The sequence below is a fragment of the Vigna radiata genome, chromosome 11 (genome assembly GCF_000741045.1).
Source record: "Vigna radiata var. radiata cultivar VC1973A chromosome 11, Vradiata_ver6, whole genome shotgun sequence".
Lineage (NCBI taxonomy): Eukaryota > Viridiplantae > Streptophyta > Magnoliopsida > Fabales > Fabaceae > Vigna > Vigna radiata.
In genome coordinates this window covers 10117388-10135449 of record NC_028361.1, presented here as the reverse complement: position 1 = coordinate 10135449, position 18062 = coordinate 10117388, and the positions used below count along the sequence as shown (strand labels likewise).

Genomic DNA, 18062 nt, shown 5'->3' with positions numbered 1-18062 from the left:
TAAAAAACAAAAATTTAATAAAAACAAAATACGAATGTCAAACTTTCCACATCAAGAAAAAAAAAAGACTAGACAGAAAATGTGTTATAGAATCAAATTATAAAGAAAACATAATTAATTAGATCATTAATTTGTATTAGTATTTGTTTAAGTAGGAATATGTGGGGTTGAAAGACTAACCTTTCTGACGTGTCTTCCTTGCTTCTGAAGGCCTGGATCACCTGAATTGTTTGTCTTCCTTCAGTCTGGACCGTTTGCTTTTTTATGGTCGCTCGGTCTTCGATATGGACCACGCAATTTTCAGTGTGGACTGCACAGTTTGTGGTGTCGACCGCTCAGTTGCCTGTAGTCTTGGCTGCTCGATGGACTTCCATCTTTGTCGCTCAATGGACTTTAGTCTTGGCCGCTCGGTCGCCTTCTTGGCAAAGGGGGGAGGGTACCTACAAAAGGCACTTTGATGCTCAAGTTATGCGTGTGATTGAAGAGCTTTGGCTCTTGATTGAATATTTAGTGAATGGTTATCACTATTTGAGTATTTGGAAATATGAGTTGAATGTGAGTAGAACATGAATAGAACGTGAATAGAAATTATCTGGCTGTTGACCTTGATCTTATATTTATAAGTCATCTCCTTGACCCTAAACTAATACAGGCCCGATAAAATAAAACAGACTTACCTTAAAATCTAGTCGGTTGGTCATAAACCGCTTATCAATATCTTTTATCAAATCTTCAATCAGATATCTTTGATTATTTTATCTTCTGTTGGACTATTGGTCCAATAGCTTTAGACGTTGGCCCAATTTCGACCCATCATTAATAAAAACCATTTAACATGCTTGACCAACACTACTACTGTAAATAGGCCGAACAACCCTGGATGGTAACCGTTCGGTCCATACTAAATACCATACAATATTAATATATTTTTTTTAGTGTAATAAGTGGCAACACATACATCATTACTTTATTTACAATAAAAATAATACAATTATTATTATTATAATTATAAAAGTATTTTTTACAATTTCATTATAGATAATTATTATTTTGTAGGTAATTTTTTCTAAATAACTATTTTAATTTTAAAAAATAATTAAATTTAAAAAACGGTCAAATAAAAAAATTTAAATGTAAAAAAGTCACTTAAAAATAAAATTACTAAAATAATTAATTTAATTTTTAAAAATATCATTTAAAGAATAAAATAAAAAAGAAAATATATAAAAGATTATAGATAAAAGAAATAATTAAAAGAGTATTATTAAAAATTAAATTAATAATAAATATATCTAACTTTTTATTATTTTCACTCATACCACTCTGTCCAAATAATTTTTATTTTCATTTTTTCACTTTCCATCTCTTTACTTTTTTCTTCTCTCTAAACTCTAGTTGAAATAAAAAGTAGAATGGATGGATTAAGTGTGATGGGAGATGAGAAGTCATAAATTTTGTATAAACGTGAGAGTTGATTTGATTCTGATGATTCATGCTGATCTTCCATTATTTCTATTGGATTTGTATAAATATATAAGGAAAGGAAGCTGACAGTGACAGGAGGGTAGAAGGGAAAATAGTTAGAGATACTCCAATGAAAAGTGAAGCATATTTATAACAATTAAAACAAAATTTTTCATATTGGTGACGAGGTTATCAAATGAACAGCTGCTTTGCTTCTTCCTTTTATGAACAGCTCTACCGTTTTAATTAACTGATACTTTTCCTTCACGTTTAAAGGATTACTCCTAAGTGAAGGAAAAAATAATCGATGCATAATATAAAATTAGAAAGAAAAAGAAAGAAATATTATAGAGACTAGAAAAGTATTTAATATAAATATTTATAATTATACGCATATCAGATCTTAGACAAAACCACTGGCAAGAGGAGGACGATTTTGCCCATGGAAATGGTTCCAATTGTTTAACACGATACCAAAATTATCTATCTGCACAGGTGCAGTAAAAAGGATTTTCTACTATATCATTCATAACTCATTTATAGAGTATTTGCATGTGTTGGGAAAATAAAAATCATAGTTTAAGCAAAAAGAAACAAGAAAAACTTTTCCACTGAAAATGCCACCAGTCTCTTCTTGTTTTCATCGGGCATTGAACTCCTCCAGAAAAACCTAGATATATAAACTTGATTTTGATGACCAAATTATCAGTCTGTTTTAACATATAGACATCGTGAATTCAACAAATGCAACTTTGTTTTTCATTATATACCTTCTTATTTTAGAGGAAAAAACCCCTGTATTTTGGAGGAATAAAACCCTCGTGCATATAAAGTAAAGTTGGTACATTGAGATGCTGAAATGAACTTTACAATGCACACCGATGAAAGAATCTAACTTAATATTTTGAATTACTCGATAAAAGCAATTCTAAAGCCAGACTAATTTTAAAGTACTTTCACTAAAGCAATGATAGGACATTAGCTGTCGAATCAAAATTAAAAAAAACTACTAAAATGTACAACATTAATCTTAGTAGATACAAATTTTCATATTTTTGAAACCTTTCACTAAAGCAATGTACAACCTTTCAATCAACTCTTTGAAACTATTTAAATTCTTCATCACTAGGATGACCCTAATCCGTTTATTCCTTGACTTCTTAATGGTCATTAAAACCGACATTAAAATTACACAACACTAAAAGCAATCAAGAATACAAAAACCTAGGATTTTTACTGAATCACATGCAAAATGTTGGCAAGTTTATTCAACATAAATTTCATGAACGAACTGGCCCCACGCCCTGTCAATGATGTAAGGAAACTGGAAACGGAAGATGCAGAACAAATAGTCAAAGTCAGACCTAGAAGGAATGCATGATGGTGAAAAGGCAACAGTAAACAAACCAATCCTTTATCAGATAGAGGAAAGACGTTAACAGTCAAAAACCTGTGAGGCCACAAAACTAACTACTGCTTCTTATCAACGCATGACACAGAACTGAGTAATCTATCTTCAGGCTTGGATATTATGCACATGCCCCCATGATTTTGCAGGGGAGAAGCATATTCTGAGGTAGATAAAACTCAATTTAATAAGCAAAATGAATGAGAACATAAGCAGGGTCTCCAAGGGATGATCAAGAGTAGATGATAATATGCCTAGTGGTTAAGTTACATCTAGTGATTTCTAAATGCTTTAACAAACGAAGAAACAACAAAATCATCATAAATGATTCAGTCAAGTAGTCAGCCATATTATTCTCTCCCCTACATACTCCCTCCAAAGGCAGAATCCAAATTAAAAACGTACTCCTTTATACTGAATAACATATGGGTAAAGCATAAACAGTCAATCCCAAGGAAAATCATTTTACCTGAAAACAAGTACAAAGAAAGATGAATCAATCTAATATAATTTTTCTTGGGCCTTTAAGTGTGGCTCCTTTGTCCCCCAAAAGAGGCAGCTAAAGCTAGATCCACCAGTATGCCATAAATCAAATGAGGAACTACTTTACATAAGAACAGTAAAATATGCTGCAGAAGTAAAATATATTTGTAGAAAATCACATGGTAATAACCATAAGATCGTATTTCAAAACACCTTACATAGAAAAGATGAAATTAGCTATGAACTTTGAGATGTAAACCACTATATTACAAAAGAAGATGACATACACAACAAATATTGTCTGTAATCCTACTTCCTTTTGAGCTACAGATCAATCTTCCATCTTACAGCTCCTGTCCAACTGCCCAATTGAGTTGTCTGATCTTCAATATGTATTGCCTAGTGTAAAACTTGTCAAAGTAAAAGGACTGCAACCATTACGGTTGTCAACAAAAGAAAACAAAGAAATGAGAAATGAACACTACAGATAGCCAAAAAGAGCTCTTACAACCTGATTGTACATCACATGCCAAAGTACAAGCCTAGAACCTCTTCAGTTAGAAAGAAGCAAACCATATTAAACTTGTAACAAGAATTAAGAAGCCTAGTGGTCTCTCCACCTGGGACTTGATATAGGAAAAAAGCCTGAAGGTGATAACGGAAACACAAGGCCAGGAGAAGGAGGAGGTTGTGGGCCAGGACCTAAAATCCCTGACTGCCCCGTGGACGAGAACGGAAAATTTGGTGTAAGCGGAGACGGGAACTGAATGCCAGGTGACAAAAGTGGATAAGGTGAGTGAGGAGATAACAAATTCATGTAACCAGTTGGAGAAGGCAGGAGGAATTGAGAGGTTGGAGAAAGTAAAGGGGGAGGAGGACCATTTGCTTGTGGTGAAGGAAGAAGAGTAGGCACGGGAGAGTTAGTAGCATTCATTGGTGGAACAGGACCATTAAATCTCGGGGAAGGGAACATGGGCATGGGAGGATTAGGAAACATAGCAGACGAGGGAGGGGGATGAGGCTGGACATTGCCGGGTATTTGAGGTTGAGGGTACGGATGTGGTTGAGGCTGAACTTGGTTACCCCTTGAACTTGGATCCATTATTGAATTCTGAAGGTAACGCATGTAAGCAGATATGGGTGACTCGGTCGTATTAGACCATATATCCCCAGGACTAGGCAACGGTTGTCCAAACTGAGCAGGTCTTGGCATGGCATTATTGTGAGGAACTGGATGAGGGGCGGCAGCAGGGACCGGCAATGGCGGGGGCATGCGAGGCCGATTGATTGGCGTTAACGGGGGAGGTCTAATTTTCTGCAGTCGCATGCTCTGCGGCTTCGGTGGATTGTGTGGAGGTCTAGGTGGATGATCCTGGGAGGGTGATCCAGTAAGCTGCTGAACAATATCCCGAAATTCATTCTTGCTAATGTTGTAAACCTGAGGCTGAGGCTGTTGTCTAGCAGCGTTGTTAGCAAAATTGGGCTGATGTAAAGGGCTCTTCCTTATATTTTTTCCCATCTTGTTAACACCCAGACTATCATTATGCCTGTTTTTGGAATTGTCCATTTCCAAATCAAACCTCACTACACTGAGAAATAACCACTTGTTTTCCCCTTCAAGCAAACCAAACCAACGCTCATAAGCTTCCAACGACACCCGCAACTTCAAAATCCAAACCTAAAGAACCCGGTTAATTTCAACAATTCTAATACACTAGTTGAACCAAACCAAGCATGAGCTGTAATCTAAGCATCCTGAACTCCCAATAGACACCCAAGATTCCCAATTCCTTTCATTCCAAATAAAAACCAATCTCACCAGCAGCATCAAAGTTAACCCTAGAGCCGAAGAAAGAGGCAGAAAACATACCCTTTTCGGAGCTTCGCCCGAAATTTGAAGGATTGGAGGACCAGCTTCAAATTCAGCACAGGATCAGATCGAAACTGGGAGCAGAGAATGAAAGAAAAATGGGTTAATGGAAAGGATAATAGCCGGAAAGGGATTTTGAGTAAAAAAACGAAGCTTTGAGGGAGTAAGACTAATTCTTGGAGATGAATGTTAAGTGTGAAAGAGAGGAAATGGAAGAAGAAGCAGAGAAAACCCTAAGGATGGCAAATAGAAGGAGTTGGGTGAGTGGTCAATGGGGGAATGAATGAATGAATGATAAGGGTATTTTGGGTATATCACATAGATAGCAATTTCGTGTTGATGTGACTTCCTCAATCCACAACACAAGCCTGTACAGACACATACAGATCAACTGCATTTAAATATAATAAAACTATCATAAAAGGTATATATATATATATATATAAAATAATAATACATGTTAATGGTTTTTTTTCTCTTATCAAGTTTAGAATTAAAGGAAGTATAACGGTGTTTGTTGATAATGAGTTTAGAAGATTAATCTTTGACAAAGGTTATAAAAGTAACTAAAGTCTGTTTTGATTTGAATAAAATATATAAGGATTTGAAGTAACTTTTTTAGTGTTTAGAACAAAGATAAACTTAGATATATATTTACTTTTTCCCCTGTTAAAAATCAAATATAGAGTATTGGATACAAGATAATATTCTTAGGGAAAAAAAATATAATTGATAGTTATAATATAATTTTTTTTCTTAAGAACTTAGCATTTTAAGTTTTATGATTCAATTGTAATTTGGTTTACTCAACGTTTGTACAATTTTAACATCAATTAGATAAAAATTGAATTTCTGACTTTAACTCTAACAGATTATTTGATCGAATATTTATTATTAAGTCAAAATCTATATTTCATAAGTGACACATACTTTTGTGCTTAAAATAATAACACTTTATTATAATTTTAATTTTGTATATATCATTTGATTATAATTTATATATCTAACTTTTATGAGTCACCTAGTATGAATACTTACTAATATATTTTTTAATATAAATTTTATATTTACTTTTAAGAGGTGACAAATGTTAAGATGCAAACAAAGTCTCACATCGAATAAAAGAATGATTGGTTAAAAATTTATATATACATAAATACCTTCAATAATAAGAATTCTTTTAAAATAGTATCAAAAATAAATTCACGAAAGTTTGATCCAAATAGATAATATTTTATCCAGTGATCATATATTTTTTAGGGTTTATCTTCGTGAAAATATTAAACAAGCAATTAAATATTGGAAATTGATCTCTAAATTCATTATGTCACATCAAAATTTCATGCAAATGAGTTTAGTGGCATACGCAATTGTCTTATGTGTTTTTTAGTCTAATAAGATACAAATCAAGGAAGATTTATCTTATAATGTCATATTAACAAAAGTAAAAGACTTTGAGACACGACGATTGTAAAATAAGGTGTATAAGTAAATACGAGTGTGAAATTTAGTAACTTAACATATGAATTGATGTGACAATATTTATTATAATTTAAAATAAAATAAAAAAATCGATTATTTCATGGAGTATCACTTTTATGGATAAATATTGTCTATGGATAAATATTTTTAAACTTTATTACATTTATCTTATTTCAATAAAATTTGCTACTATGTTATACAATTTATTCTCTTCTACTTATAAATATAACATATCTACATTAAAAAAATACACAACAAACACAAAAGAGCACATTACACATAATGTTTTATTTGTTATGTGGAGCGGGACACTTTCTCCTAGTACTCTACCGGTTTCAACTCAAACTCTTTCTATTTTTGTCTTTATTTATAAATTTATCCTTTATTATTATTATTTTTTATAAAAAATATTTGTTTTGATGATTTTTCTTTTAATAATATCTTTTATTATTATTATTATTGTTATTATTATTATTTTTATATTATTTTGATTGATTATCTTTTTAACAATTAGAATATAAAATTAAATAATTTTATTATTGTCTTTTCTCTAGTTAGTGGATTTTCAGGTACAAACTTTTAATTGTTGAAAAACAAATATAAAATCTAGATTTTCATGTAAAAATAAATTTCAGAATGGATAAAAATTTCAAATTTTATAAATAGGTGATAAACATTCATTCTTTATTTTACTAAAGATTATTTATATCCAAAATCTATTATCTTTAAATTTCATATAAAATTATGAAATTTCGAGTTGTTTATTTTATAAAAAAATTGTGAGAAGGTGATAATTGCAATATTATGAATTTCGAATAGGATATTTTAATTAATGACTAAAATAATAGTAAAATAATGATATAAATATATATTAATTGTTTGAAAGTGTGAAACTATATCACTAATAGCATGAGAAGTTGAGTATTTCCTGTTAACCCCTAGTTATTGTTCATAAGTCCCTCAAATTTCTTAATTTGCAAATTGATTCTTGCATGTTTTATATTAATTTCAAATTGATCCAAAATAATATTTATTATTTTTAAATTAGTTCGTAAATAGTTTTAACAATTGTAGTTTAATCATAACTAATTTTTAATAATTATAATTAGGTATTTAATAAACTAATTAAGTTTATTTTTATAAATACCTTAAAATTGTAAATTAATTATTCAATTTATAACTAAATTTATACTGAAATATATTTGATATTTGATTTTCGGTATGGATTTAATTAATACATATACAAGGACTAAAAGTATGCTTTTAAAAGTAATGCTATAATATTATTGGGTACGTATAAAATGTAACTTACACATGTTTTAAACATATTTGTGAAGTATATATATATGTTATAATTCTTTAATTGTGGAATTTGTATCTGTGATATTGTTTATGTGGTGGACTAACTAATGTTTAAATGTTTATTATAAAAATATTTAAAATTATAGATGAAATTTTACTAATGAAAATAAATCTTTTGATAAATTTAAATTATTAATGGATTTTATCGATATATTTTTAAAATTTTATTTATTTATAAATATGTTTGTTGGTAATACATATTTCATTTATTATAGAATTTTCTATTGATAAATTTTTTGGTAATATATATTAAATTTATTGACAGAAAAATTCATCGGTAAATCCACCGATAAACATATTAAATTTATCAACAGAAAAATCTATCGATAAGTTTGTTGGTAAAAAGAGCAACAAAATTCTTGTTCACTCTTTCTTTCTTTCGAGACATATTTCTTATCTCGTTTCACATCTTCAAACGTCACTTTTCTTTTATTTTCAAAACCCCATTCATCTTCTTTTCTCTCTGATAATGCTAATTCTTACCATTATCTAAGCATCATTTTAGTAGCAAAATCAACTTCTTTATAGCTTTTACCTTGTTTTATCCTCACGTTTAGTGTGTTTTCTAGTTTTCTTGTGTTTTATTTAGTATATGCTTGTTTTTACTTCTAATCTCTATGTTTGAGTGTGTGAAATAAATGAATAGGAAGCAATTCTAGTGGAGGAAAACAAGCAAGAACTCAAGGGAACATGTTTTGGGACAATAAAAAATTAATTTGAAGCAAATACCCATGTTGGATGCATTTGGAATCACACAAGAGCTTGAATTTTAGAATGCTGTCAAAATTGTTGTCGTTGGGCTACTGCTGGGCTACGGCTTGAGCGCTCTGCTCACTGGAATGTTGTCGTTGGGCTGCCGTTGGGCTACCGCTTGAGCAGTTGCTCTTTGGAATTCCACCGCTAGGCTGCCGCTAGGCTAGCGCTTGAGCGCTGACGACGCTGATTTGGCAAAATGGGTTATTTAAACATGGGTCTCGCGACTTTTTGTGATTTCTTCTCCTCCTACACTTCATTCTTCACCTAGAGAGATTGAGAGAGGCCATTGAAGGCTATTTGGGGGTGTTGGGAAGCTCTCCCACTCCTCCTTGGGTCTTCAAGCTTCTTCAATGGTGATTTTGCCCCTTTTGGGTTGAGGAAGAAAATGGGTCATAAATTGGAGATAGAGATGCAAAGGGGAGGCGCAAATGGAGCATGGAGCAGCTGCCAAAAACCTTGGGAAAGGCTTTGCATCTTCTCTTTGGTTCCAATTTCTTCCTTATCTCTTCAATTTTGTGAACCCTAAGTTCTCCTCCATGGAGGGCTTTTCCTATTTGTTGAGATTAGTTGTAAAACATGGAATTCTTATGTATTTTGTGATGTTAATGATATATGCTTTTCCAATTCTTATTAGTATTTGATTTCTATGCTTAATGCTTGTTGTGGCTTGATCACCCATGGCATGAATTTTGGTTCTTGATGTATTGAGAAATATGATTGAACCTAGAATTGAAATTGAATACTTATTGGATGGAATTGAGATGTTTGTGAATGCATGAGAATGAAATGGATGAATTCTAGTCTTGACAAATTGTAAATACACTATGTTAAATTCCTTGCACACCAACTGTTTGATAAAATACCAAAAATAGTTTCTTGTGTTGTTTTTGTGCACTTTGATGTCTAATTGAGTTATAAAAAAAAGAATTGTCATGTGTTGCACAAGTCCCTTAGGAGAGAACGATATTTATCACTTGTTACGCTGCGACCGGTGCACTTGCCATTGGTTTTGCAGCCAACACTCTCCTATGAGGGCATCCCCTCATCTCTCTCACTTTTTCTATCTAAGCTTAGATTACCAAAGCTCTAAGCCCCTTTGATTTGTCTTTATCTTTGTTGAGCCAAACCATCATCTCTGTCGTCATCTCTATCATCAAGCATGGGATATTTCGTTTCATCTTCTTATTCTCTAACACGTATAAGAGAGGGATTATGGTTTTGTTCTTCATCTTTCATGCAAGGACACATCCAATCCAAGTGCACTGTCGCCGTGCCATGCACGTTGTGTCATGCACTGTCACCACCGTGCATCGTCGTTGGACAATGATGGATTTGAAGCCAACAAAATCCTTTTATTCTCTTTTTGATTTATATTTGTGGTGAGATAATTTGTTAGGTTAGCTATAATTTTGTGTAAGTTATGAAATTTTGTGAATTTGTATGAAATTGTTATAATGATAATTGCGATAATAATATTGTGTAAATTAAAGGATTATGACATATGCCACTGCACGTTCTTCATCCAGTCAGGCCATGGGTCTCGTCATCGGTCGCGGTCTGAGCTTCGCCGGCGATAGTCACTCCTCTACTCTTCATGTTCTTCATCATCGTGATTGGATTTGGAAGTGAGGAATGTGGTGATCTTGGTTGAAGGGTGAAACAGAGGATCCTCGGGTTCATAAATGACAACCATAATGGTGAAAACCAAAACCCCAATAACAAAAAAAGGAGAAGTAAATGATCCCAATCATGGCCATGGCATCATGACCTAAATTTCCAGGTCGAAAAGTCTCGGTTCTAGAAAATGCAGACCACCCTATCATTCTTATTGTGTATCAAATCACCCGCGAGATCTGTATCCTACAAGAACATCAAAAAACAATGGTACCGAGTAAATTAATAGGGATTATCACAGCGAAAATGGTTTAAAGTTGTCATTTTTATTAGAGAGAAGAAATCTACGGCAGCCATCAGCCATCAAGTCGGCACCATGGAGGAATCTACAACGGAGGAACCACTGCCATTGTCTCCAGCACAACCTTTATCCACCTCGAAGACCAAATCTGGGCCCAAACCAGCGATCCCCACCGCGAAGCAGAAGACCAAATTAAGCGTCTCATTGATAACGGTCCAAAAACCGTTATTTTCATACTTAAATTTGACATTAAAAACACCCTTTATGACTTGGAATTAGCTTGAAATCATGCAATTTGCTTAAGTTAGAGAATAAGAGAGTCAAAGTTGGTTTTCGTTGTTTTATGCTTGGTTTTCCCTTGTTTTGACAGGATTTATCTGAAATTAAATGATGGAGGTTGAAGTAGAAAAGAGTTGAACTTAAGAGAAGGTGGAAAAGTGAAGAAAAGAAGAGTCGCAGCTACCGCCGGGTGGTCAAAACACCGCTGAGCGGTGTGCTCTCTAGAAGAACTCTTTGTCCAACGCTCAAGCGACAACGCTGAGGGCTGAACCTAAGTCATGCACCCACCGCGGGACGGTGTACTTTTGGGCATGGACCGATTTTTTTGTTATTTTTCTGAGTTATAAATAGAATTGCACTATCCAGAAGGGGCATCTTTTTGACAGAAAGGACGCAAAAACACCCTTTTTACCCCTCAGAGGCAGATTTTGGATGTGGGAGCTCCAATATATCAAATCTAGGGTTTATCTTTTCATTCTTTCCATTATTTTCATCTAGTTTCACCATGTTAATGATGAACTAAACCTCCATTGTTGTTGGGGAATTGATGTAATCCTTTGAAACTCTCGTATATTGAATTTTTACTTTATTCATATGCTTTTATTCATCAATTGTTAGAGTTTTTCCTCCATTATATTTGCATGCTTTGTTTAAGACATTATTCAATAGCATAATCTTTGATTATATCTATATGGACACGTGTGGGTAGGTCTAGACATGAGGGATTTCTCTCGGGAGCAATATTACCTAGACATAGGGATAGGAGGACCAATTGTCTTTAAGCTTCTGTGCGAATTATGTAATGCATGATCAATTGCTAGAGAGACTAGACATAGTAAACTAGTAATTAGGAGTAGTCCCTTTTCACCAAGACATTGGGATTATGATAAATTAGAAAGTGGCGTTAACATTAATGAAGGAATAGAATTCTTAGATATATGAGAGTAAATATGATGAAATCATAAACCCCAACAACATAATTCATTCATACATCATTCACCTGCATTATCTTTTGGTTAATTGATCAAAATCGTTGTATGCATATTTAATTTTAATTTTTGCATTATAAAACCCTAATTTTTGTTATTCAAGTCTTAAATAATCAAGAAATCACATGAATGTCTAGGCCTACGAGTCTTTAGGGAAACGATACTCAGACTTACCGTTTATTTTTACTTGATACAATTCGGTACACTTGTCGGACTCTTAACACTCATCAAGGACTCTCAAGTCGTTCCTGCTCTGGTCTAGCAACATGCACACCGTCAAAACCCTCAATGTCTGCTTCCATCGCCGCTAACAACGCCCTTCTCCTCTTCCAACGCATCCATTGACAACCGCGACCTGAACGCTTCTCCACCTGCATCATCGGATACCACCACAACCTCGTCAATGAATCCAATCTCTCCCACATCTTTTCCCCCTTCCACTCCAAGATTTGGCTAAGCCCCAAAGCCCAAAAAAAATCAAACAATTTCCATTCTCAACATTTTTTAATTATCCAAGAGATCGAATGTTGATCAGAATGTGACAAGGAACCTCAGTTTTATGCCTCTTTTGTTTTATAATCAGTATTTTAAGGGCTTGGTTGTTGGGAGAGGGTTTCTCAACTCTGATCAAACACTTTTAATATTCCCACAGACAAGGGAGTTTGTGAGATTCTTCAGTACACATCAAGATCAATTTTTCAAAGCCTTTGTGGAAGGAATGCTTAAAATGGGCAACTTGTAGTCTGGTTAACTTGGGAAAGTTAGGACCAATTTCAAACTTGTCAATGCTCACCCTGCTCATTTGCTCTTTGAGTCCCAACTCAACCTCCTCAATAATAATAAATCAGTTTATGATATATAAATCAATAGATGATGCATCATGTCTCTTTAGATTCCTACCTTCTATTTATGTTATCTAAGTTTTTAACTATGAACCAAACTCCACAATTAAGATTTTAATCATCTTTGGCTAATTGTTTTTTGTCTTTTTCTTCACATTCCAACTTTTCATATTATAAACTCTTGGATAGTTTAGTAAATGAGAAGACGGCCTGGCTGAGAAGTAGGAAAGAGACAACAGAGAGGCCATAGACAGTGGAAGTGTCGGTGGTGTAAGAGCACAAGGTTTTGTCTTATGCCACGTCAAACACAGATAATTTAAATAACAAATTCCACGTAATATAGCTCTTATAAATCAGTATATTATATGTGCACCACGTTAGCAAACTTTGACGCCATATGTAAAAATTTAACGGATAAGACTTAATTAGTTTAATTTTTCAAATATATGAATCCAATTGACTCAATTTTACAAGTATACAGATTCAATTGAGAGCGAAAAGAAAACGATAATCCACTTTATATTTACTAATAAATATGAGAACCAATAATTTAAACCTCTATATATTATAAATTAAATGGTAAGAGGTTAAATAATCAGCTTTTCAACGTATGAAGAGATTGTCTATATATGTCATATTTAATACTCATCAGATGTTATTTTCAAAATAAAAATTAATTTGGTATCTTGAAAGGTTGCATTAATTTGTGAAATAATAGCCTCTGCTTTTACAGGCTTATTATTGCTGTAAATTAATTGTGAAATAAATATGTTCCGAAATTGACCAGGGTTTCAATGAGAAGTTTTTTAGCTAACATTGTTGCGTAGAAATTGCATGGAAACGTAGATTTGTGTAATTCATTTATGGGTTTTTCTATAGACAAAATGTCAACAATCCTTTCAGTGTGGAAATATCGTTATTTCATGGAAAGTAAAATAATTATATTTGAAACAATTAGTTTTGGTATTTTTGAATTTTATTAAATAATTCTTTCTGTATTTTCTATTTGATAGTGTGAAAAAATTCATATTTGAATTCCAAAGTTCTAGAGCTTTCTCGAAAAATGATATGTTTATGTAATGCATAATCTACTGTTAACTTAGTATGATTAGAAATTTAGGTCAAAAAGTCATAAATTGAAACTAAAACAACTAACATGTAATCACTCGGTATGTATATTTAATTAATGTATATGAATCATCAATGAGAAATGCGGGTTTGTAAAAATGAGAGATTTTACGGAGTATGTACTTATCAAAAAATAAAAAAACAGTTGGGGTGAGAGAGGCTCGAACTCTCGACCTCAGGATCACTCAGAAGCTATGAGACCTACGCGCTAGCCAACTGCGCCACCACCCCATTTTGATATTTTGAAGAAGATTTTATGTATTTATATATATATATATAGATAATGTTTTTATTAGACCTTTGATTTCAGTTCCGGGAAACTGTGTTACCTGAACAAGACCAACTTTGTGTGTTTAGTCATCTTTTCTTCTGTCTTTGACGAACCTAACTACTCATTCCTTACTGTTTCCAACACTTTCTCTTTTGCTGTCGTTTCGGCGGTTTCTTTCTCTGTGGATTGGTGTGGATCTTTACCCACCAAGGTAATTAACACAACTTTTTTCTCTTCTGCATTTTCTTCCACCTTTCAGTCACTCTTTAAATATACATCTATAACTACATCCCCTAGGAATCTCAAAGCTCAAAGCTTCTATGTTTCAGAGCCACTTTTGCCATATCCGTGGTTGCGTGTTTTTAAATCTATTCTATAATCTAATTTGAGGATGACACCCATTTCACTTTAACCCCTCTCGATGAATAAATTTAGATGGTTCAATTGCAATCTATTTAGCTGCATGACCCCATGACTGCAACCGTGTTGTCACTAATTAAAGTTCCCATTTTTCTTTAGTGGTTTATTCCCGGTGCCTCATTATACTGTTACTGGGATAATTTATAGTTCACATAATTTACTCAGATTTTTTGTTTTTTCTTTTATGATCCGGATTCCTGTGATAGTTTACTCGTTGATTACTGAAATCTACGGAATGCATTCTTTGATTTTTTTTCTTAAAACTGACTTCTAGGAGCTGCATCTCAATTGGCACTACGCCTTAGGAATTGTGCTGTCCAAATCTCATTGAGATGTTTTGGTCATTTCTTTTGTTAACTCTCACTATCCCTCCATATATGAACTTGTAGACCTCCTTTGAAGGTTTTAATTGTGGTGGTTGTCATAGTCGTTATGTTGTAATCCCTGATATGCAGAAATTTGCACACAAATGCAGCGGATGTGGCTGCAATTATAGTCATAAACGGTTAATTTGAAACCTTGCCTCCTTTATCACTGGAAAAGGGGGAAATCTTAAACTTGGTCGACGGTATTCTTTGCCGTATTTACCTGTCCAAGTGTACCTACTTGCACATTTGTGATGAAGCATTTGGATGAATTTATATTCAAATGCCTGTGTTTATTTGTTTTTTCTTTTGTATATTTTATGTCGAATGAAAGCTTGTATGGATAAGATGAGTGGTTGATGAGATATGAAGATCTCATGTCAGCTGAGTGTATGACCAATGTTGTCCTTGAGCTGTTATTCCTGGCTGAATTAGGTCTATTCCATTCTCATCTAATACAAGCTTTTGAAAGTATTTCAATTTTGCCAACGTTAACGAATGTTTGGTTAAGAAGAAATTTTGTGGAAGGAGAGGAAATGAGGGAAGAGTGACAAGCTGCAAATTTGGAGCTGTTTGATTTGCATGCAATCTTTGGTGTTATTCTCTTTCGACAAAACTGTGTCTGCCCGAGTTGCTACTGGAGCTCAGCGGCACTGCTGGTGGGCGTCATCTTTGTGGAGCCACTCCTTAATGTTTTTGGTTGACGGCATAGTCCATTATGGTGACACCTAATCAATTATACTTCAACCAAAGTTGGTTATGAAGTAGTAAACCGATGGACTCCTATCATAATGTTAGCAACTTGTTGGATCTTGGTTAAGTTTGATTTGTTGCATTTTCTTATTTATTTTACGTGTCATTAAGTTTCAAGTCTTTACATCATGCATTTCTTTCGATTCTGATTTTTCACTCTTTGCAAATTAAATGGCATTAAGAACCATTAGGTCTATCCTTACTACAACTTTAATTGGTAATTTCACTAATCTACAAAGTCAATGGACTCAGGATGCATATTTGTTGAGAGCCTAAATGATCTATGTTATGAAATTGCAGTCCCAGATTCTGATATTAATCTTCCATCAGATACACATACGATCAGACGAGAGGTAGTCAAAGGCAAAAGCACCCTTAAGGCACTGGAGGGGTTTTAAAACCTTGAAGCAAGGAGTGTTAGAAAGTACATGCCACACTAACGAAAGGCATATTAGCATTGGAAAAAGAAAACAGGAAAATATCTTACTGTTTTAGGATTTTTGCATTGGGTTCCATCAAAAGTAATTACCAAGCATGAATTGCTTGTAAAAATAGTTCATTTACAAAGGGTGTTTGCTGCTAAAGGACGAACAGACTAACAGTTAGAAAGTCAGGTGGCTAGTTCTAAGTTCTTTTAATATTTTGATTAGTTGCACCTTTTGGCATCACAATTAGCCAGTTAGATGGCCAGGTTTCAGAGGTATATTAGTGTTATCAAATGCTTCCAAAGTCATGTATTGCATGAACTAGAAAGGCTGTGACTCTTTTGATGCTGTGTGCCTTTTCATGGCTTTAACCACCCTTAGGAAAGTTACATAAAAACAGGGATGAAAGATATTATAGACGAGAGAATCATGATTTACATTTTTGCGCACGATAGTTTTTGCACTTTGTTTTCGAATTTTATGGTTGTTTACTTAGTATTGTTTTTGTTTTATTCCATGTTCCCAATTAACAAATTTGTTACTGAAATTTCTTTGACATTTATAACTTGCGCATTTATTTAAAATTTCACCATATCCATTTTTCTTGAGGTTATTGATGGTGCTCTGGCAGAAAAGTGGCCTTTCAGTGAAGTACAGAAACAGACTAAAAGGCTCGCTCACTCTAACAAAAGTATCACATGCATGCATCACGAAGAATGATTTTCTAGATTCCTTTCTAAACTGAAATGAATAATGCAGATGCTAGTCCTAATCTGAAAATGGAAAACGATCAAAGAGCTGGTGGTACACAAGATAGTTCAATGATGAAATCTGTTGATCAAAGAATACGCTCTAAGGGGCGTAATGACATAATGACTCGCCGTCTGAAGAATCGAGAGAGGCAACGAAGGTACAGGGCACGGAAGCGGCTAGAAGCTGAAACAAAGAAGTCATTTGTTGTGGAAGAGACACCAGCTGTGAAAGTTGAACAACCACCAAATGGGAACTACAACAACAACTGCATGACCCGCATATATTGTAAACGAGATTGGAAGAAGGATGCTAGACGTGCCCATGTGTTAAAACATCAACAAATGAATAGATCTAGTGATCCTCCAACCATAACTAGCATGCCTGAGATATCTTGCTTAGCCATTGGAAATAAGTCAGAAACAGTGCCAGAGAAGGAAATTCAGTCTGAATCTTCTAGTATTGTTAGTACTGAAACTCCTAGAGTGGCGCTGAGTCGAAGAAATTGGAAAGCAGAAGCCAGAAGAAAGAAAAACTAGTTGGTTCTTCATTTCATGTTTTAAAAAGAGTATTTATCCTGTGGACTTTCTGTTCTATGATAAACATTATATAATGTAGAGAATGCTGGATAACCACTGTTTCATTACTTGGCAGGCTTTGAAATGATCAGGACCAACAAAAATCTGCTTCATTTTCTACGTTATTCATTCATACCTTTCATCACAGACGTAGAAAGGGCATCAAAGAAGATACCTGGCTGACTCTGGTCATTGCTTGATGTTTGGCACAGAGCTAATCAGAAGATCATCTCCAGAGTGAAACGGATTTTTTATGACATGTTGAGTATGCAGATAGAGTTTTCAACTTTAGTGCAATGTATGTTTGAGAAACAAACTATCAATCTATTTATGAATTTGTAATATATAAATCTTGATTTACGAAATAAGATGCTCTTAGAAGTCAATCTCATACTTTTTGTCTCATACAATTCTCACTCACTCATCTTTACAGTTAATGCGTTGTTGCCTTTCCATCTTTTTTTCATAGCCATTGAAAAGAAAAGAAACCAATGAATTGTCAATGCAACTGGTTGAGTATCG

At 33.7% G+C, this 18062-nt stretch overlaps 2 protein-coding genes and 1 non-coding gene across 8 annotated transcripts; 1 reads left to right on the top strand and 2 right to left on the bottom strand.

Annotated features, from left to right (window-relative positions):
* Positions 1-3379: 3379 nt before the first annotated feature.
* On the bottom strand, positions 3380-5551 carry LOC106776330 (protein HAIKU1). Its single transcript, XM_022787584.1, has 2 exons — positions 5226-5551; positions 3380-5033 (listed from the first exon to the last, which is right to left on the bottom strand). Exon 2 carries the CDS (start codon positions 4920-4922, stop codon positions 3960-3962), a length of 963 nt encoding a protein of 320 aa, XP_022643305.1. The 5' UTR covers positions 4923-5033; positions 5226-5551; the 3' UTR covers positions 3380-3959.
* Positions 5552-14124: 8573 nt separating this feature from the next.
* TRNAM-CAU lies at positions 14125-14209 on the bottom strand. The gene is given in 2 exon segments: positions 14125-14160; positions 14172-14209. It is a non-coding gene; the product is annotated as a tRNA-Met (tRNA).
* Positions 14210-14303: 94 nt separating this feature from the next.
* Positions 14304-17931, top strand: LOC106776337. 6 transcript variants are annotated; one of them, XM_022775718.1, is made up of 4 exons: positions 14304-14460; positions 16118-16211; positions 16972-17530; positions 17617-17931. In XM_022775718.1, the coding sequence occupies exon 3, from the start codon at positions 16992-16994 to the stop codon at positions 17499-17501; it is 510 nt and encodes a 169-aa protein (XP_022631439.1). In that variant the 5' UTR covers positions 14304-14460; positions 16118-16211; positions 16972-16991; the 3' UTR covers positions 17502-17530; positions 17617-17931. The 6 variants fall into 6 exon arrangements, with proteins under 6 accessions (XP_022631439.1, XP_022631437.1, XP_014519250.1 ...); XM_022775716.1 differs by having other exon boundaries at positions 16088-16211; XM_014663764.2 differs by lacking the exon at positions 16118-16211 and having other exon boundaries at positions 16972-17500.
* The last annotated feature ends 131 nt before the right edge of the window (positions 17932-18062 follow it).

Bases quoted from the DNA above. Each gene is read 5' to 3' on its own strand.
- LOC106776337 (XM_014663764.2), top strand. From the start codon at position 16,992: ATGGAAAACGATCAAAGAGCTGGTGGTACACAAGATAGTTCAATGATG.
- LOC106776330 (XM_022787584.1), bottom strand. From the start codon at position 4,922: ATGGACAATTCCAAAAACAGGCATAATGATAGTCTGGGTGTTAACAAG.